The sequence below is a fragment of the Pseudopodoces humilis genome, chromosome 7 (genome assembly GCF_049639895.1).
Source record: "Pseudopodoces humilis isolate 2021_Gansu_Grassland_sample_001 chromosome 7, ASM4963989v1, whole genome shotgun sequence".
NCBI classification, from domain to species: Eukaryota; Metazoa; Chordata; class Aves; order Passeriformes; family Paridae; genus Pseudopodoces; species Pseudopodoces humilis.
In genome coordinates this window covers 46,559,390-46,582,014 of record NC_142206.1, presented here as the reverse complement: position 1 = coordinate 46,582,014, position 22,625 = coordinate 46,559,390, and the positions used below count along the sequence as shown (strand labels likewise).

Below are 22,625 nucleotides of genomic sequence, written 5' to 3'. Positions count from 1 at the left end.
AGAAAAGCCTGAAGAGAATAAACTGAATACTTTATTCACAAAAGTTTAACTGTAGCTGTGACTTGGAAAAGAAAGGTTTCTGTGAGATGACTTAATTTCTTGGGTAAATTGTCTTTGTTCAAGGCTCTTGGTAGGTTTCCTATTTGAGATTGAATTGAAACATTGGATCTGCAACATGGTTATTGCAGATAGGATGTTAGTATGATGAGCAGAAACTAGGTTCTGGGCAAGTGCCATTAAAGGAAACTTGAGTAGGAGGTTATACCTTTTTGGTTTAGGAACATTTTGTCATGGTTAAGACCTTCTGTCACACTTTGCAATGTGATTGTGATTCCAGATGATAATCAATTTAAGTAGTGAATTCTAGGTCTTGCAAAGACAGTCCCTGTTTCACACTTGGCCTTTTTAGTATAAGCAAGCTTCAGAACAAAGCTAAACAAATCGTGTGAGTAGTAAAAGCGAGTAGCCAGGATCTATTTTGGTGATGTATTAATTTTCCAGGTCTCATGATTTCCATTTCAAAATAAATACTCTTTGCTGCTTCTGGTATTTGGAGGGATTTTTATTTTTTTTTTTTGAGTCTTAAGTGTCATGCTATAACAGCAGGTATAGAAGTTGTCTGGGAGGAGCAAAGGTATTTTTGTGTGTGAAAGACACAGTAAAATTTTAAATGAGAAATTGCTGCAACTCTATCTGAACATTTCAAGGAAGCTACAACACAGTGAATTGTATGAGAAAGTGAGGATATGTTTGTGTTTGGCTGTGGGTCCTGACCTCAAGCAAAGAAAGCCAAATGCAGATACGATAAGACGAGAGCAGAGCTGTGACAAAACCAACAGAATTTTTCAGAATTTAAGCTTTAAAATAAGAGACACAAAAACTATAGTGAATGTTCAGCTGTGCAGGCTGGATTTTGTGTTGTTTCATCAACCAGTAAAAAGGAAAGCAAACTCTACTGCCAGACACTGTTTCAGATCTTCAGGGCAATTCCTTGTTCATAATGACATGAAATGCTAATTATATCCTGTGCTGCTTTTCCTTTGTTTCTTTCAATTAAGGAAACTATGATGCATACTTTCAGACTAACTTCCTCTTCTTATGATCTGTGTACTAGGAAATTCTGGTGCTTTCTGGTTTGCTGATTTATCTTGTCACACTTAAAAATGTGTATTTCATGTGACAGATCTCTTCTCATTAAAATTCTTAGAAAACCTATTTGTTTATTTCTTAACTTGTAATGATGAGGATGAGCTTTTGATGTGCAGTTCAACTTGTACAGGATTCAATACTTTCTTTTGGAGTATCTGCCATTGTTGATCATTATGGATATGGTGATGGAATTAGACAATTTCTCATCTGATCCAGTCTGGAATATTTTACTGCCTTTATTTTTAATCAGGCCTAATCAGTATGAGATTTTGTAATTTGTAATTATAAAACAACTAGAGATATGCTGAAGCTTAGATGACAAGAAGGAGGGTAGTTTAAAATATTCATGGTCTTGATTTAAAAAAAAAGTCATGACTAAATATGCTGGCAGTAATTGACTATCCAAAGTACAGTTGCCATTTGATATTCTCTAGTCATAGAAGCTTTTTTAATTCCAGTACATTGAAAAGGGTATTATTTGCCAATGAGATTCTAATCTGACTTGGAAATGATACATTTTATGAGAATTATCCTTAGTATGCTCTGGGAATGTTTTTTATGCAAAAAAACTTTGTGGACTTTTTTGCCACAAAGTACTTTAACTCAGCCTTCTTGATTAGACAAGTTTTACATTCAGTGCAGTTTAACCATGTAGTGGTGATAGTGTATGTCGTGATCGCTGTGTGTGCTTTAGTTCTCTTTATTTGTTCTGTTATCAGTTGTAAAATAATCCTCTAATTGCACCTGTGGGAAGACATAGCTAATACTAACATCAAAGTGAATGCAGTAACCTGAAGACTACTGTGTATGATACCATCACAAACCTTTTTTGGATTGCACATTGCCAGAAAATAGGTGCCAATTTTAATAGAGAGTAGTCATAGTAGCAACCCCAAAAAATGTCAGGTACGGTTACTGAAGTTTAGTGTGTTTTTTAAATAGACTTTTAGACCAATATAAAATCTTTCATAAGAAAATTAATGTGGCATTTAAAAAAAATTATCCAAAATGGTAAATGTAAATTTAAGTATTGAGTTTGGGGTAAAGCCTCTTATGAAAAGGGTTGCAATTAAATGTTTCATGCAATGTATATGGCCTTCATTATTTCTGTTCAGGTAAATTCTTTTTATTACTTCTACAGGTTCAGTCCATGCCACATCGATAGCAGCTTCCAGAGTCGAGCAAGCATTGTCTGAGGTTGCTTCTTCTCTGCAAAGCAGTGCCCCTAAACAAGGTCCCTTGCATCCTTGGATGACTCTGGCTCAAATATGGCTTCATGCAGGTATTGTGATAGTAAATTTATTTTTCTATGCCCTCTTTTATCTTTTCTATGCCCTCTCCTTTATTGCTAAGCCTAAGGACTTACCAAAATCTGTTTGTTTCATTCAGAATCTGTTACCACTTATCAGATCATATTTTTTCCATGTGTGTGGCACTGAAACAAGCCAAGAAATAAAAAAGCACACTGGAGTTGCTCTGTGTGTAAGATCATTTATGAAAGATAAGGCAGTAGTTTTAGAATGTAGCTGTTACCAGTGGAGTCCTACTTTCTGTAGAACAAACACTCTCTGCCTTATCCCTTAAGAATTTAGTTTCTGAAGTATCTAGAGTATCTTAGTGCCTGGAAATCTAGGCATCCTTGCAGAATCACAGAATAGTCTGATTTAGAAGGCACTCACAAGGATCATCAAGTCCAACTCTTAAGTGAATGATCCATGAAGGGATGGAACCTGTGACCTTGGCATTACTAGCACCGTGTTCCAACCAACTGAGCTAATGCCAGGTCACTAATTCCATTGAATGGAAAAATATCTTTGATTTTTGAACAGAGTTCCTGTAACTGCAAAATTTTATAATAGAAAATAAATAACTCTGCATATTCAGGGAAGGAAATAGTAGTAGTAGTATTTACCAATCTGTCTTTTGCAGCTGTGATAGTGAGCCTGAATTCTGTTCTTTTCCTTCTGGTTTCATTAATGTAAAAGACACAGGATTGTTTGTCTAAATGTGGAGTCATCTTGAGTGGATTTAGCATTATTATGATGCTTCAAGCCTCAAGCTAACTGCAATATCACAAGTGGCTGTTACATAAAATTTTAGCCAGAAAATGATGATCCAGTGTATTTGTGTACAGTTAAAAATGTATAACATGTAATTGTTTCTATTGATAGCTAGATCAGAAAGATGTAATTTAGAAATCAGCCAGCAATTGTTATGCTTTGTTCTGCTTTCAGAGCATTTTTCAGTGACACAATCTTTTCTTTCATGTTTTTAACAAAACAGTGCTTTATTTCATAGCATTTTAATTTACCTATTTACATCTACAGTTTTACGGTGTAAAAGTCATTGCAGAGTAATGGCTCCCAGTTATAAATGGTTTAGTGGTTTAGAGGAAAAGCCCAGAAGATTGAAAAGATAGCAATTACAGTGATTAATAATAGTGATCTCATTTGGGTTACTCAAAAGCAGCACAGATTAGAACAGGGCAAGGTCCAGTAGTGTAGTTGTCTCCTCTGCATTGTGGCATCATTGACTCTAAATATTTATAAATTGTCACAGATGACCTTCACAGTAACTCTTAGCATCTATAATGCTGATAATTTCTCAGCCTTCTGTGGCAGCTTGTTCCACTACTTATTTTCTGTTTGGTGGATTTTTTTTGTTTTTAAAAAAATTCTGTGGGTCACATGCTGTTGCTGGTTATTCAGTTTATGCAAGTGGCTGCTGCTGTTTTGTCCACAAAGGAGGAGTCTGGACACATTTTGCTGATTCCTTTTTAGTTCACAACTTAGTCAGATTTCTATGCACATTGGTGGTCTGATGCTACAATCTGCTACACAGGCCATTTTCTACTCTTAAAAGTATCTTTAAAATATTCTGCCATGGGAAGAACACATAGATAAAGCTATTGAAAGCAACTTTTTCATAAGCAAGCTCCTTTAAAGGCACTCAGATATCAGTCCGATTCAGAGTTTTAGGCATAATCCTAAGTCCACTGCTGCAGTGGGAGTTCCTGATCTGAGAGCCTTTAAACCCTAAGATGGGTGGCCTGTACATTACAGTGAGAAGCATGTCTTGAGCAGTGACAGATCACTTTGCTGTTTTAATGCAGCAGCTTGATTTAAGCCTTAATCTATAAACCTCTTGTACAGTGTGACACAAGAGAATACAGTCGTACAATTACTTTGAGGCTCTATTCTTATTTGGTCTGTACCAACATAAAGGAAAAGATCACCCAACACAGAATCTTAATAGCCTTTTCTTGCATTTAGTATCTCTTTATTCTTCTCTTCTCCCACTCTTTCAGCAAGAGATAAGGAAGATAAGCAAGGTAGTGAAATAGCAGTGTTGAAGAATGTAAGAGTGTCAAAAGAGCTACTGAACGCAAATACTGCTATTGTTAGTTGTTAATTACTCACTGAATGAAAATTTTCCCTCCTATAGTCAATCTGATTTGTCTAAGTGTGTGTCAGGCTACTCAACTGATTTAAAGAGTCCTGGAATACTCACATGCTCACATCTTAAAAATAAAACTAAAATGAAAAAATTCAAGGCTTAAGATAAAAATAGCAAACTCGAAAGAATATTTTGGGGTTTCATACAGCCATTTAGAAGTTGTAACTCCTGATCCACTTAGAAAAGCAACTTTCCTGAAAGAATAATTCATTTAAAATAATTGAGGTAATGATTTCTCTTTTAAGATGAAAATTTTTTTAGGAAAATAGTCTTTATCTAAAGTGAAACTTTTTACAAATGCAGCACGTTACAACATCTAGTCATGGTATGATGAAGCAAGAATCATTAATTGGTCCTGATATTCCTTCCACAGCTGAAGTCTACATAGGAATTGGGAAGCCTGCTGAGGCCACAGCATGTACCCAGGAAGCAGCTAATCTCTTTCCAATGTCACACTATGTCCTCTACATGAGGGGTCAGGTGGCTGAACTTCGTGGAAATATTGATGAAGCCAAACGCTGGTATGAAGAGGCCTTATCCATTAGTCCTACCCATGTGAAAAGCATGCAGAGGCTGGTAAGTCTTGAGCCCATGTTGATAAGCAGTGTCATCTCAACTGGTGATGTTGTACTGTGAAGTCTTGACTTGGTGTAGGTTACCCATAACTTGTGAGTTTGGGATCTATATTCTTATTATGAAGTGCTTTGGAAACAGTCTTTCCTGGCATTTATTCCACACATCTTTTGTGTGTTGGGACGCAAAAAGGATTTGCAGGCCATAGGAATATTTCAATCCTAATAGAAACGATAGAAGATGAAGCAATTTGCATCTGGCTAATATTCATTAGCCATTGGGAAATGGAGGTGGCTTATGGTAAGAGAAGAGTTGAATACTTAGTTGGATACTGTACAGGAAAGACGAGTCATTTTGGTATTCTGAAGTAAAAGTTAAATTCATAAAATCATAGGATATTCTAAATTGGAAGACACCTACAAGGATCATCAGGTCCAACTCCTGGCCCTGCACAGTTCACTCCAAGAGTCACACCATGTGCCTGAGAGCATAGTCCAAACACTTACTGAACTCTGTCAGGCTGGTGCTGTGACCACTGCCCTGGGGAAGCTGTTCCAGTGCCCAACCACCCTGGGTTTTCCTGATATCCAACCTTAACCTCCCCTGGCACAACTTCAGGCCATTCCTTCAGTCCTGTCACTGGTCACAAGAGAGAGATCGGTGTCTGCCCCCTCCTCCTCCCCTCACAGGAAGCTGTAACTGCAATGAGGTCTCCCCTCAGTCTTCTCCAGGCTGAACAGACCAAGTGACCTCAGCCAGTCCTCACACAGCTTCCCCTCAAGGCCCTTCACCATCCTCAGTGCCCTCCTTTGGATGTCTTCCAGTACCTTGATGTCCTTCTTACATTGTGGTGCCAAAACTGCACACAGGACTCGAGGCCACACCAGTGCAGAGTACAGCTGTTTTCTGCATTCTGCATGTTTATTGATTACCCTTGTGCTATGTGACTTTTTGTGTTTTTGAAAGGTAGAGAATCAGTCTTGCCCTCAAATGCTTTAAGTACAAAGTTACCTTCCCCGGTAAAAAGGTGTGGTTGTTTATATCCTTCAAAGATACATACATGTATATGTTGTGTGCTTACTATGTTAGGAAAATTGCTTTCTTTTAATCCAGTTTTCTTCCAGATAGAGCAGAATAAAACAGCTGAGATCAGCTTCTTACCCCATCTTCTTGTTCAGTAGAAGTAGAAGCTGGTTTCTGCCTAGGTACTTATGAATTATTCAGAGAAATTTCTTGTGCATCCCTGAGGGAAACATATGAGACAAAAGATCGGCTAGAAAGGCAGCACAGCAGAAGTTTTTTATTTCACCTTTTCAGCATTTCAGGATATTTGAGCCTGCTGACAAATGCCAAAAGGTTCCCTTTCTTGAAGAAGCAGGCAGTCAATCTAAAGCAGTGTAACTCAGTGAAAATGAAAGCTCATGTTTTGCTGGGTGTCTTTTTGCCCCTCCTCTGAATGTGCCTTTGAATAAATAGTCTGTAAACACACTGTGCTCTTCAGAATGGCTGAGAAATTAGCTGTCTAAGAGGCATGTGAGATGAAAATTACTGGGCTTCCAATCTAGGTTTCCTTTTAATGAGATTTTCTGTTTGAGTCCAAGCTTGAAGGTAACCGTTCATTTCATTGGATTGGACAGTCCTTTTTAAGGATTCTTATAATTGAAAATTTTGTTTCTAAGAGCTTTTCCTACTGTTCTATACCTTTTCTGCACTAGGATATTGTTTTGAGTAGATTCTGAGAGATTTATGCTGCTTAAATACAAGTATTCAAGATGTATGCTATAAAAATACTTGTCTATGTAATTTCATGTAGGAGAGAGTAAAAGATTCTGTATCCTTCTTGACCTTTTGACTATTGCAAAAAGTATTTTAATGAGGAAGCTTACAGTGCTTACTCTTGCCTGTGTGTATAGATGAATATCTGTACATCCCAACACTTTGTTTGTGTATATTTACCTATTTATTATGAGGAGATATGATCTCAATGGCAGGGGAGCTATAGCAACAGCGATGTGGAGGTACCAGCCTCTATGACAACAGCTGAAACATTAACTTCTAATATTTGTATTCACACTTCTAAGCTGACAGTTGGTTTATGAATGAAAGTTCTGTGCAAAAGCCCCTTATTTTAATATTTTAAAAATATATTATATGGCTTTCTAGCAATGCTTAGAAATCAATATCAAATGCAACTGTTTCCACATAAAAGTAACCTTAGAACCTATATTTATTTAATAAGTTTTGGTGAATTTCCTTTTGAAGGGTAAATACTGAGTATAGATCATAGTAACTTAATGTGAAAAATGCAACAAAAAGCAAGTAAGATTTAAGGATGGCATGAGTTTTAGCATGCAGCATCTGTATCCAGGCCTGCTTCTCCAAGTGAAATTACTTGAAGTAGTTGAACCTGAAATCAGTTTGGAAGGACTTTTGTTTGTTTTTATTAAAATTTTAAAATGAGTGACATTTGACACTCAGTAAAATTTCCTGATGCTGTGGTTTGGAAATCTTGATTTGAGAGAGTCTTTGTAGTTTTCCAGAGGAAAAAAAAATAAAAAGCTAAATAAAATGTTTGTTTCAATTTGTATGAACAACAATAACATATTTGGAATAGGAATTTTCTCCTTTTATAATCCATCCTTCTAATGATGTTACATCACTCTGGTAAGAAGGATGAAAAGCTAAACTTTGAAAAATTTGCTATTTTTCCTATAACATTTCATACAATATTTTCGGCATAAGTATCTCTAAGTACCTATTCCTGATATGATCTTCTGTTTCTGTGCACAAACAACCTTGTTAATTTAAAAGTGTGAGTAAAGACTAGAAAGGTTAGTTTGGTGGCTTCAGAAGTATTGTACTTCCTGTGAGTTACAGCGTGTGCTGTGCTTTGGAGTTTCTGCAAAAAGACTCTTAAATTTGTCTGTCATGCAGGCTCCATATTCCTTTAGTGTGACCATGAAGACTCTGCAGAAGTCTATTGTATTATCTGAATGAAATTACTTTTTATTGGTTGGCATCATCATTTTTGCAAAATTACAATTTTTTAAAAGAAACAATTCCACACTCATTTTTCTGCTGTCTAAGGTCTTCACATATTTACTCCTGTTTCAAAAAAATTACTAAAATGAAAACCAAGAGGTCTTGATGATGGTGTGAAAATTGAAGCCGTTAAGAGGGACAAAAGAGATCTCTTTCATCATTTTTGCCAACATTTTTGCCATTTTTTTCATCATTTGTTTGTCAACAGAATGATAATAATAAATGGGAGGGTTTGATGGGGAAGGTTTTTACCTTACTAATGAAATACCTAAGACAATGCAACACCAAATGTTAGGGACTTGATTCATGAGTAAATGAAAAATGGTTTAGCTGTATTCTGCTCAACTAAACTTGGGAAATGGAACTGCTTGGGTCATACTGTTGCATTACATAAGATGGGAACTATTCCAACAAAGAACTGGCTGCAGGGGCAGCATGTCCGTGTTCCTGCTCACTGCTATTTCCACCCCTGCTAAGATGTTGGGGGCTTATTGATTAAATAAACTGAACAACAAAACTAGTTTTTTTTCAAAGAGAAATGTTGTTTATATCTCTGCAGTTCCTTGTGGAACTAAATTATTATTCACTATACAGTTAATATTTTAATCCATACCTTCATTCACTTTATTTTCTTGAGAAATGTTCATTTTAGGCTCTGCCTTGTTCTCAGGTGCTATTTTTTACCGTTTGTCACTAACTGAAATTTTCTCCAAGCCAGAGGTTGTACCAGCTTGCTATTTGGCTAGCTCTGACTGTTCACAAGACGTCAAGAGGGAAGCAATAACATGTCAGTATTAATTAGGTGTACTTTACAGAATGCAGCAGTAATTCTTTTGAACAAATGCAGTGTCCTTTCTTTTTAAGGTTTGTATAGTGCAGTAAGAAAAAACAGCATGAACTTGTGTTCTAAAAGTTGGAAATGCTTTGTTTTGTTTTCTGCATTTCAAATATTTTTTTCTCACACCTAATGAAATTTAAAATTTTCTTTAATTACTTAATTTTAAAAAGATGATTTACACTTCAGTGTCATATACCTATGGTTATCACCTGCCTGATTTTGGGCAGAATGGATTTATTTATACAACTTTCTCCATTCTCCCTACCCTTTATCACCACTTCCAGATTTCTGCATTACTGCTGCCTTCCTGCTTTTGTCATTGTTCTCCTCCCCTGTGAAAAAAAAGAATAAACATTCTTTTATCTTCTGCAGTCAGAGTGCTGTTGTGGAAAGTAGCCCTTACTGCTGACGTCTGAAAAGTCCTAAAAAAGGCCATCATTCAGGAATGCCTGAAATGGCAATGAGTATTTCAATCCATTGTCCAGGAAACAAATTTATGTATTCTCTCTCAGGCTGAAAATTTCCTACTTAAATGTAGCTTTGAGATGAAATAAGTATCCAGCTTTTGTATGCTGTTATAATCCCAGAAGACTGTAGTATTCTCTGAATATCGAGTAATTCATCATAGCACTTGCCAGTTAATGCAATTAGTAACTTAGGTTCTAAAAGCAGAAAACTAAAACAGAAAGGGAGAGATTACTTAAACAATTTACTCATGTAGAAATTAGTTTTCAAAAAGCAGTGTCTTAAGGAGTTGCATTCCCTACTTCACGCTATTAGATACCTGTTAGTTTCCTATAATTATGCATAGCTAAACCAGATCTCTTAAGGCTTAGCTTAACTATGTGTGCATTATCTCTCAGTTATAAATGTACTGTTATTTATTTCTTACTGTACTATACTGACTTCTTATGTATTTTTTCAACTCAAAGACACTTCTAGAAAGAAGTCTGGCAGTATGTATAGGGAGTGTGTGCTTATGAGCCTGTCACAGATGTTGAGTTAACTGAAAGAAAGGAAAAACAGAGAAGACTTTCAAACATGAATTCAGACCCTGTTTGAAAGGGTCATGGGAGTTAAAGAAAAGAAACTCTAAACACAGTGATACAACTAACTTTTTTCTTTCAGTGATTCAGTGTTCTCTTCTGGAGAACATTCAGTAATTCATTTGATTTTTCATCCTCAGGCCTCTGCATAGTAAAATTGTTGATTTGGGCCACATAGGTTTGTCCTAAGCACATTGTGCTCATTCTCATGGGTGGTTTGGGTTGTAACTGATTACAGTCACTGACTCACTCTCTAAGTGCATCCTTACACACAGGGTGGTTGAAGAAGAATGGAGAAATAAAAGTCATTGGTTTTGTTAGATTTGTTAGTGAAATGTTGTGGGTTTGCCCTTCAGAAACTTCACAAGCATTTCACAAAAAGTAGAAAAAGCAAAATATATGTTTGGCCAAAAACTCACTGCTCCTTACAGAAGGCATTTTACTGTGATTTGACCACTTCTAAACATCTAAATATTTCAAATGATTGCATTTGGTACCCTGAAAAAACACTGGCCACTCTGCTTGCATTTTAACCTGGGAACCATTGAGTTCAAGTGACTCAAGAACCATTTTGATACATTTTAAATACTTCATCTGCTATGAGGCACTCACAGGCTCTATTCTTTTCTGTCATGAAAATATTATTTCCCCTTTTATCCTTACAAGAGAAAACCATCAGTGCTTGGTGCAGTTAAAAATTGCATAAAATCAACTTGCATGGTCATTAGCACTTGAAGTATAATACAGTGGAAATCAAGGTGAAAAATTAGGGAAGTTTTTTTTTCCCTGTTTGTTTTAAAGTTACCTTTTTTTATTTTTAATGTTGTGATCAAATACAGTAGTTAACCACTTCATAATGACTTGCAGAAAGATTAATAGAATTTCTTAATTCCTAAATGCTATATCTGAAATTCATAGTACTCTTTTAAAGCCGATCTATATATGTTCAGTATTTGACAACAATAACTGATAAAAATTTGAGTTCAAACTAGAACCTAAACAGGAAGTGACTGTAGGAATTTGCAGCACTAATTTTGTTTATAACTTGAAGCAGTAAGCTCCCCAAGACTTTGTTGATTCCCTGAGAGCTGCTCTTCTCTAAGTGGAATTATGGGGCTGATGGTATTACAGGTCCTGCTTCGTAACAGATTTTCTTTTCACATTACTCTGTATTTACTCCAAATGGCTTAAAGCAGCTGTGACAGAAGCAGATCTTTCAACAAGAAAATACCTCCATTCTTGGATGCTTTTCACCCTGTGAGAGCGAGTTCCCTAAGGTCCCTTCAACTCACTGGTGCTGTCCTCAGCTGTCAGCCATTACAAGGGGAATTCTGCAGCTTGCTAAAATGGTTGTTTGGTTTGGACAATCTGAGTAGCTGAAGATGCAAAAGGCAATCTGATTTTGTGGAGCATGCACAGTGGCTGTACTGAATGGAACTGTACTCATGGAGGAACGAAGCTGTTGAGGTGTACTATTTATTGAGAATCTAGTAGCAATGGTTAAGGCAGCTTTCTGAACAGAGAGAGAAACTCTTTCAAATAGAAATCACAGGAAAGCTAATTTAAAAGTAGACAAAAAAACCCCAAACATTTAAAGGCTTAGGAATCTGGGGTGGGTTTTTTTAACTTTGGAGGGTGTTTGTTTGGGGTTTGTTTGTTTTTGGTGAGGGATTTTTTGTTTGGTTGGCTGGTTGGTTGTTATTTGTTTGGTTTTTTTTTTTTATTGTTAGGTTTTTTTGGTATAAGTATTTTTGCCCACAATCTCAGCTTTAAATTTCTGTTTTCATGTTATCTGTGTGATAGATTTTTCCACAGTTTATCTATTCAGGAACAGCTTGCCAGAAATCATTTTATCACTTCTGTTTGTTCCCATTTAAAAAAGTGGAAAATTAATTAGTGGCAGGTGCTGGCAGAAGGAAGGGATGCTTTGGCTAGAGTTACTGCTCTTTATTTGGCAGGTCACAAATCATTACACTGTTTTTATGGTATTGTGTTGAACTGATAAAATTTCACCCATCAGATAATTCATGACAATTTGCTGTTGAAGCAGGTTAGTCTGCAATGTGCAGTATTACTTACTTGCTTCGAAGATTTTAATAATGTTTGTTTTAATTTTTGAAACACAAGTAGTGTTCATCTCAAGCTTTGATTCACATTGTATAGAATAAAGTTTTCAAATTGGGTTCTGTTATCAAAGCTGAGCTATTATTAGTTCACTTGGTATACAGCAACCATGGATCAAATATTATAATTTGGGAAGTAGCAACCAAGTATAGTTTCAAGTTCAAGGAAAAAATCCAAACATCACAGTGGCCCAGTCTGGAACAGGGCTTTGGTTTTCTAGACATCATAACAAAGCATCTGAGGTAGGATTCCCTGCCCTACACTGTTTCAAGGAATTGGCAGGAACAGGAGCATTTGTGTAATGGTAACAGTATTTTAGATGCAGGTGTAAGATGCATCCGTTTACCAAGAGTTTGTGGGGGTTCACATCCTTGGAGATACTCAAAATCTGACAGCCCTTGACAACCCACTCTAAATAACTCTAATTCAAGTTTGGCTGTAGAGAATCTTAAGTTCCCTTCCTACTTCTGTCATCCTGTGTTTCTAGGAATGCAAGCAAGGCAAGCTTTGTAGATAGAGGTAATGATTTGTGTTAGGAAATATGATGGGAACACTTTTCTGTGGACAAAGTCTTGTTACATTTTCCTGTTATGCAAGACTTGCTTTTTTTTTTTTACCAGTGGTAAAAATCTATAAATCATAGATTTTGTTCTTTCTTCTCTTGTTTTCATGGTATATTACCCGTAGCAATCATGGAAGGAAGGTGCAAGAGATTAACACCCTTCTCAACTGTTAACTATGTGCATATAAAATGTACACATATATGTATCTATACATATATTCTGGCCTACAAATATGCCTTAGTATTTGGATACATCTTACTGTCTTTACAGACAGTGTCAGTAGCAAAACAGTGCAACTGAAAAGGCTCAGCTGGGATCTCCAGAAATTAAGTTTTTGGGCTTCTGTCTCTCTTGGTGGTTATCTTAAAAGTTCAAGTATACCCTAATGATCTGCACTGAGGATTCTATAAACAGAGATGTGTCCAATACTGCTCAAAGAAAACAAAATATTTATGACTCTTTACTGTTGTTTACATGGGAAGTATCTCTTTTGTAGCACTAAGTAGAGATCATGAAGAGCCAGCAGGACTGTAAAAGCATTTGATCACAGCATAATGATAATAATTATTTCCTTTTTCAAGCTTTTTTTTTTTTTTTTTTGGTAGATTTTAGAAAGGGTAATTCTTGTTAGAAGTCCAGAGTCTTTCCATCTTCTTATGCCTTTTACCCTCTAAAGGGCTGACTACATTAAAGTCATTGACAGATGGGTTTTGTTGACATCCCTTTTCCTCTGTGCCTTTTTTCTGGGTAACTGGCTGCCTAAAATAGAATGTAAAACATACAGATTTATACTAATCAAAAAAATATTAACAAGGATGACTAATTTAACAGAAGGAAAATGTCAGTAGTCTTAATGGTCTTAGTAATTCAGGAAATGGCCAGGAGGCCTCGTGCCAGTAAAGTGCTAATAGTTGTTCTTGATATTTAAGTTCTCCTTATTTTCAAAAAAAGAACAAAAAGGAAAAGAGAGAAGGCATGGAAAAAATTGAAAATATGTGCTCTTCCCTGCTGTCCTCTATAGTCTCTTACATGCCTTTTCATGGATACTTGCTGATGCTTTTTTGCATGGATCTCAAAAGTTCTATTTTTATTTTGCTCTGTGTAATTGCCTTTCAATATGAGAATTGCTTTCCAAAACACTTTTTAAATTAAGTCATTCTGCTGAAGTATGCACTGAGCTAATTATGATTATTTTGCTTCCCTGGGCATTTTTGTGCTCATTGAATTTATTAAAGTATTCCTTTATAACTGGGGTGGAGAACTTACACAGCAATAAAAGCTATGTAGCACCTGGTATGCTTTGCTTGTAGGTAACATCTGGCATCTAATCACTTATAATTGAATTTCATATAATTAATAAAGGACTATTTGTAAGGATTGGGGGTGATAAATTTAAAGAATGTGAAAAAGGCTTTGAGAACACAGCCATCCTCAACTTTAAATGAACGAGAGATTTTACTTTCCTTCTGAGAAAGGTTCTGTTGTAAAATTCTGTAGGTGAGTACTCTTTAACTACAGAACATTTGAAGCCTGCAATCATCTACACATCTTATTTTTTTATTTTCTTTTTCTTGTGCTGCATAACTTTTCAAATTGGTGAAATATAACTTAAGTGCTACCATCAGCGGCAATCTGAACGAGATAAACTATTCCATGTGGCTTAGTTGAGGTGGTGAGTAAATGTGTAAGAGAAACTTGCAGCACCATTGCCAGGTGTCTGAGCCCTGACCCTTTCTCAGTCTGTCTTAGAAAAAGGTATTCTTATAAAATGGTCCAGGAATTATCAGTATATGTGTTTTGCTATAAATCTCGTGCAGTTTTCAGGTGTATTTCTATGCATTGGTTAAATGATCTTTTTTTTTTCGCTTTATATTTGTCAAAGGGGAGATTTACTTGCTTTGGCAGATGCTATTTCCTGAGAAAACAGACTGCTCTTGAGAGGACCAGAAGTTACCTAATCAATTATAATTATTTTTTTTCTGACTAGGAACTAAAAACAACATTTTCTTGAAAACTGTGCTTTATCTTATCCTTGTCAAGCAGAAAGTAGCCTACCTTAATACAGAACTAGAGATCTGGAAGCAACCAGGAAATAATTTTAATGCTCACTTTTGTAAGGTTATGTCAAGCAGCTGTATTCCCCAGATAAGTTGTCTACTCTGGTTCAGAGTTTTTTTCTGCAAATCCCCAGTCTGGAGCAGTCTTCTTATGTCTCTCTCTCTCCCTCTTCAGCTCATCTCATTTTAAATTTTATTTGAAGACCTCTTTTCCATTTGCTGAATATTAGCTTCTCTTCTAACCAGTTTTATACTTAGCAATAATTCCCCTGCTCATGAGTCTACTGTTTAAAGATGAGTTGCACCTTGCACTGTGAAAGAATTCAACAAATGTACTATGTGTGAATAGCATAATATATTTTCTCCATGAATAGACTTCTATAAAATAGACTATATTTTCTGGTAGCAAACTTGTTAGATGGAGTTAGAGAATGGGCCTTTAAGGTTAGCAATGGGCTGCTTTTTATGTCAAATTATTTTTTAATCTAGATTAACAAATTAATTATAGAGAAAGCAATTATTTCAGTGAGCTTTAATTTGCAGGAAAATCTGAACTGGGTTTTGTGCATCTCTGAAAACTGTTAATTTTGAAGGTGTGATGGTTATTTTTCCATTATTATTCCATTTAGAGTATATTCTCTTCAACAAGTAGCAACAAATGGCATGAAGAAAATTATGTGGTGACACTATTCAGAAAGCTGCCATCTCTTGCTTTCTCAGTAGGAGAGGAGACATGATCTCTGGCTGCTTTGTGTACTTCATCTCACTGGAAAAGGCCAGTGTGTTCTCTGAATAAAACTGACTGCAGATTTAGAGCTGTTAATGCTTTCAATGCTACTTCTATCATGGTAAACAACCTGGTTAAGCTAAGATGAGTGGAAAAATACATCATGAATGAGACTGAGTAATGGTAAACTTGAAAATAGAAAGCTATGTTGGTCTTTCATCACTTTTCAGTCAGCAGTACAGTGTTGATCTGCATCTTTTAGATTTTGATACTAATATGTGTGGACTTTATAGAGAGCCAAGAGGTAAGAGCTCTTTAGTTTCACCAGCTAATCATGACTTTAGTCTGAATATTTTGTTAAAACACTAGCTTTGCGAACAACTCTTGGCATTTGAAAAAAAAATATCGTTAGTTATAGTTATTATATTTTTAGGCATGAATATTTAAGCATCTGAAGAAATTTGGAAGAATAAAAAGTAACTGGCTAAGCTGAGCATCTGCAAGTGTTACAGCAACTAAGAGTTGGTATGTCAGAGAGTAAGACAATAACTCAAGTATTTTTTACTCTTTTTCTGAATCAAAAATTTAGATATTTTAAATAGGTTTTACTATTTTTTTTCATAATAATTTTGAGAGCTCAACATGTTAAATTTCAAATATATTTGGCCCTGAAGCATGTATTCCCAGTAAGAAATAGAGAATCTGAAGCATAGGTAGTGTGATGTACCTGGCTTTAAATACACTACAAGCCTCCTAATTTCTCATTCTGAGAATCATATTCATGGGACTCACATTTAATTCCTGTGATTATTCTTTCCAGTGCCTTTGCACTGTGAAGAAAATAATTTTCCCCATAGGCATCTCCGATGTCAATCTTGTTAGGGCAGCAACATCAGTATTCCCACTGCCTGCTGAAAAGAGCCTGTGGAGTGTCTTTTGTGGGTTTTGACTTGCAGATGATTGACAGGCTTTAAGAGGATTTTCCCTTATGATATTTAAATTTAGTACTGTCATTGATTGTCCTCCTATTAAAATGCAGATTATTAAATCAGTTCTATCATTTATCAGTGAAAACTATATATTTGATAATTCTTGCCTTTGCATGCAGTTTAAGTGAAGGAGTCTGTGGCAGCTCCTTGATAGCCATTCAGCTCAGCCATGTAAAATGAAGTCCTTGTATCATTCACTTTCAATACTCTTAAATAATATATCACTGCACTTCCCTACATCTCTCTCTCTCCCAGTTCCCTCCCTTTATGGAAGATTTGTCAATGTTGTCTTGGATTTGCTCAATGAATATATTATTTCCCAAGTCATTGCAGCTGAGATGGTTGGTGAAGGAGATGTCTCTTTGGATAGCAGACTGGTTCAGAAGTACCTGAGGCATCAGTACGTTGCTTCTGTGATTTCTTTTTGCTCCGGTTTTGAGAGCTCAGTTAAACGTTGCACTGTTTTTTTTAGTGGCATTCTTTTGTAGGCAATAAAGGTAAACTACTTCTATAAATCTTTGTTTCTTATCTTACATTTTTACTTGGTAGTAAGATCAATTCAAGAGACAGTAACTTCAAACCAAAATATGAAGTACGTGTGTATAGAAATCTAAAAGAAAAAGGATTGCTGCTTTTATTATACAATGAGTGGTTAGTTTTTCTTAGTTGTTCTGTTCAGGTCTATGCATCGGTACATCTTCCTACAAATGAGAATCATACCTATTTTTTAACAAAAAAGAGTTAAGTCATGTTTTATGTCCTTGGGAAGATTGAAGACTATAATAGTCCTTAACTTGAACTGGTGAGCACAACTGTATCTCTGGAATGTTTATTTGTGTGTAACCACAGTCAGTTTTGGAGAACTAATGTCATAAATCTTCTTTCTCTGTTATGTTGTTTGTGTGCTTATGTAATTACCATTATATGCAATAAATACAGTTTTGAGTAAGACTTCAGGCCAGCTTTTCCCTGAAGAGGGATAATACCCTCTGGGGAAGATCAGTTTGCTAAGAAATGGCAAACCATAACTCTGTGCTCCTGTTCTGTGATTAGTGGGAGGTAAACAAAAGAGGGCTGCTTAATACCTTGAAGTGTGTCACAATGGCTGTAAGTATATATTACTGTCCAGATGTTGAGGCTGAAGGTAGTTTTGTAATAAGATGCACTCATTGGAGTGTTGGCAAATTGTGAAAACTTTCTGCATCACGCTGCATTACAGCTTCTTTCTGCTAATCCCCGATGTGTAGTTTATACATGTGTGGCTTTTTCACACTAATCTGAGAAATCCTGTGTTGTGGTAGGTGCTGGTGTGATGCTTCAAGGAAGCTGGCTTTCAAGAGATAGCCCTTAAATTAGATTTGAAGTTGATTTTAAGAACAGCTGCTCTTTCTTGAGAGCTAGTATAGAATTGAAGGAAAAAAGAAATATTAGAAGAACACTGAGTTAAAATGGAGTGCTCATATACAAGAACCATGTATCTATACATAAAGCATTTGACCTGGAAGAAATCTTCAGTCTTTTAGTACTGCTCAGATGAACAAAGCAAAGCAATTCATTAGCAAAGCACTTACTTGGCAGAAATATGAAAACATGATCATTGTTCACCCTGTTAAAAGCTAAGCCCTGCAAGGAAAGACACTACCCTAAATCACTAGAGCAATATAGCGTGCTTTAGTAGGCCCATTAGGATGCAGACATTTGATTGTTTCTACATTTTTTTTCCTAAATATTTTTATGAAAGATCCCCAAGTTTTAAAATGCTTTCCTGTTATTCCAGGAACTAAACTTTGTAAATGAATTTACAAATGCTTCTTTTATGGATTTATCTAAAATTAACATACGAGTTCCATTTTTTCTGGGTTCCAATAATTAGTCTTTTATCAGTGATGTTGGTGAAATGGTTTCCTGAAATTCAGTGTGTTCAATCCTCCTCAGCCACTACTAATACACTGTTTGCATCTCACACATTGAACTTACTACTTAAGACCAATATCCTTAGGAAATCTGGCATAGGAAATCATTTTTTAATACCTTTGTTTCATCTGGACAGAAGAGGGAATGATGAAAAAAAAAAGAGAAGACTTGTGCAAATATTACAAAAATAGAGGCAGGAGGAAAGACTACCAAGACTTTTTCATTATTTCAGATTTTTATTAGGTATCAGCAAACACACAAGAGTGAGCATTTGTAAATTCTCCACTGCAGTGATGTAAGACACAGTCATTAGAAAACCAAACCAGGTTTCACTGCAGCCAGTGCTGTTAAAAGTTGACTTTAAAAAATTCCAGAACGTAACATTGTGCTACATTAGCTTAGTTAGCTGTATTCCTGCATAGCATAATATGTTTAGATGAAATTGTGAGTTGTGAGTTATATAAAGACCTTATCTGTAAAGGGCTATAGAAATAAAAAAAATCATGTGGATTCAACATTTCTTCTGTACAATATATGGTGTGAAAATGGTTTCAAAACTCTAAATCTACATGGTCAAAGGTGGTGTTAGGTAGCATTTTGAAAGAATACTTGCCATCTAAGAATACTTGCTATCTATCAGAAGTGATCTGACCTACTAAAAGAAAGGATTTTGCCCTGGCTTCTTAATTAGAATGTCCCTGATGGTTTTTTTACCTTAAAATAAGCATTTTAAAATAAAGACACTGTTTTAAAAGTACTTTCTCTCATTTAAAAACAACCCCCTTATTTTCTAAATGGGTGCAAGTAATAAATTGAGGCAGATATTGTCATGTGTTAACGAATGTTCAAATGATATGAGCAGGTGAACCTCTATCAGCTGCAAAGCCATTTCAATTTCCATTTTTCCATGGTCCTTGTTACAGTTTGTCCTGACACCTGACAATAGCTTCTTTGGGATTCTGTCTGGTTTTTAATTTTTGACCATTTCAAAAAAGTGATAGCCACACTAGCATTGGAACAGATGGTATTGTGAGGGTCATGGACCTAAAGATTTACCAGAGGGCTATGTAGTGCTGTGACATAAATGCAGTCTGTGATTATGTTTTGTCATATTAACTGAATGCCTAGCCACAAGTTGGTAGGTTACAGTTGCCAGAAATAACTGGTTCTGATGTAAAGTATAAAACAGTATGAAATGCTGTCAGATCTATTAAAGTAATTGACATGTCAAACTTAATTTCCTTTAAAATTGTCATGTGGTAGTATGAGCAGCTGGTGATCTCTGGAAAATAAATGAGGTAGCTTTAGCTTGGCCATCCAAATTCACCTCATTTGCTGCAGAATCAAAGCCTAAGCCTCAAAAACTTAGGGATATGTTATATGTAGGCATGGTCTTTCTGCTGTGTGGATTACATTTGACTTAATGTAAGATTATATCTGAATATTTTTGTGAAGATATATCCATGGATGTTTAACACAATAGCTGGTAGGAAATGTTTGTATCTCACCTCAGACTCAACAGCTCACTTAAGTTCCAGAATTCCCACCTTTTCTACCAAACCCATAGTGTTGCTGTAGTTGTTGTGCCATGAAAATACTTTCCTTGAAAATTGGAATCTGCTACTCTGCATTTCAGCTCTTTACTCAGAGAACATTAACTTCCCAGTTTGCTTGCTCTGATCAAATCCTAGCTTTGTGGGGGAGTGCATTTTCTGTCATTCTTGTTCTTCCTGCCAACTGTGCTCCAGTGAACTAGAAAAGTGACTCAAATGGACAAGGCTCTTACACTCAGAGAAGCAGGACTCAAATTTATTCCAGCTGCCTGTCAGCTGACAATAGTAAACCAAAGGAGAGGACTGAAGGAGAAACAGCATTTGGAATTACATTTTCTCTGCAGATTCCAACCTTGTGCACTAATTTATTATGCAGCTTGAAAAATGTATTTCAAGAACCATAAACCAACCAGAGAATATGATTTAACATGCAGGGTCAATCAGAGCAGTGATGGATATCCACTTACAAAAAGTCCATAATTGCAAGTCGTATTTTGCCTCAATCTTCAACAGGAATGTCATATTCATCATGGATGGCAGAGGTAAAATTAGCAGTGGCGATAAAAGTATGGAAATGATGGCAAGTACTTGCTGCTGGAAGAGTATGGAGGATTTGACCAGAATTCTGGAAGAACGAGTTGATGAAATAACTGAGGCTTCACTAAATATTACTAGATTTGTTAGCAGAAAATTTTAGAATAGCTCTTGCAGTACTTCTATTCAGTGAGAAGAAGTGCATGACAAAGGCAAAGTTTGATTAAAAGTGAGATTTGGAGACCCTTCAGTGAAAAAATAAAGTAATTTTCAGAAATGCAAGAGCAAGATTGAATATGGAAATGACTGGGAAGGACAAAGACCTGGTGTAATACTTGATCAGAGCTGTATCTCCATTGTGCATGAGTTGGCCAGGCACAACATAAGACATCATCTTGTCCCTATTAGCATCATCATCTTGTCAAAGAGTGTAGTCCACCTTTAGTTTTGTAAGCATACAGATTCTCCTTCCCTTGTGCAATGGTGGTGTTTGTGCTCCACTGGTTGCATTATGTTCCCAGAAGAGAGGCTGCCGTGCCCAGTGGAACCAGCTGGGGCTGGTCAACAGGGCAAGTGAAGCCTCAGTGTGCACTAAGGCAGAGGTTTCACTTTGGTTCATCACAGGCTGGGGCTGGGATTCTCTTGTAATCCCAAATAATGTGGCTGGATGGCAAACCCAGCCTGTGGCTTGCCCTTACACCTGGTCAGTGCCGGGATGCCTGCACAGTAGCAAGGCACTGGGAATCTCTGCAGTGTTTCTGCAGGAGGAGTAGGAAACTTTTATAATAATATATGATCCTTGTAAACATGACAGGAATATGCATAATCCAAATAAGGCTAAGTGGCATTGGTACTGGAGCAAACAAAAACAAACTAGCTAGGGAAAAAATTGGGAAGATGATGTGAAGAGGATTCCTTGCACTTACAGGCTAAATACTGTAGAGCAAGTAATCTTGTTGTAAAGTTGTCCATAATAACAGGGGATAGAAATGAGTGACCTAAGAGGACTCTCCTGTTCTGATGTTGATTAAATGGAAAATACCTTACTTTTGAAAGTTTTAGATAAAAAATTAACAATTAACAATTAATCCACAAAAAAGCAGTTGAGAGAAAATGTGATAGGTTTATATGCAATTTAATTATAAAACTTAGGTGATGCTTCAGTTATATTAATCTGTTTGCTTCCAGATCAGTACTAGCACAAGCTGATTTTTTGAGGTACATTGATGTCTTAGCTCTTTAATATTTTTTCCCCAAAATACTGCTGTTTGAGCTTTTCTCTTTAGTTTTTTCTATTTTCTGTAGTTTTCAGTATGTTCAACTTCTTTCAGTTTTGTGCAGAGTAAGTCAATATACAGGGAAGTGTTTGTTTTATTTTTCTGAAAGTGCTAGAAGCCCTTTCTTAGCCAATGGTTAGGCTCTGGCTCTTCTGACCTGTGCCTGATGGTGCACAGATGGGAGGGTGTGGGCCCTCCCTTCCCACTGAAAATAGCTGTCCCTTAAAGAAGAATCTGCTGGCAGCTGTCCTGGCAGACTGGCAGGTTAACAGCTACCTACAGCTTCTGCCTTGCCTTTCAGAATCCCAGGAGAGAGGAGGTGCAGCATTCCCTCTCCTGCTGGGAGGTTTTTGCACGCTGCCATGAGGATGGCCCTTCCAGAGCAGCATGCTGAGCCTGAGCAGCAGATGGCAGTTCACATCTGCTTTGGGGGGGAGAAGTGGTCTGTTTCCTGGGGATGCTATAAAAATGTATATATTTATTAATATATATATTAATATATGTAATAAGAATAACTTCTTTTTCTTAGAGGTTACTGTAGTGCCAGTGTAGCAAGTGTTGCCGTGGTGTCATAACACTTTTGAAACAGTGACATTAGTCATAGTTATAGCATATGTATGTACATATTTTTATATGCAGAAGTCTCTCTGGCTAAGGGCAAAAGGAATAAAAAAGTGAATTATGTGCTTTAATCTATGAAATTCTGTTTAATTTATTTAATCTATGAATTTCTGTTGTATTTGTTTTAGTAATGAAAAGATTGGTTATCTTTTATCTAGTACC

At 36.2% G+C, this 22,625-nt stretch overlaps 1 protein-coding gene across 4 annotated transcripts in view; it reads left to right on the top strand.

Moving 5' to 3' along the window:
- TTC7B (tetratricopeptide repeat domain 7B) overlaps positions 1-22,625 on the top strand; it is a 121,634-nt gene that overhangs the window by 88,994 nt on the left and 10,015 nt on the right. For all 4 annotated transcript variants that reach the window (XM_005520193.2, XM_014249778.2, XM_014249777.2 and 1 more), the window contains 2 exons: positions 2,291-2,431; positions 4,979-5,181. In XM_005520193.2, the coding sequence (XP_005520250.1) occupies positions 2,291-2,431; positions 4,979-5,181 (344 nt within the window). The remainder of the gene's footprint in view (positions 1-2,290; positions 2,432-4,978; positions 5,182-22,625) is intronic.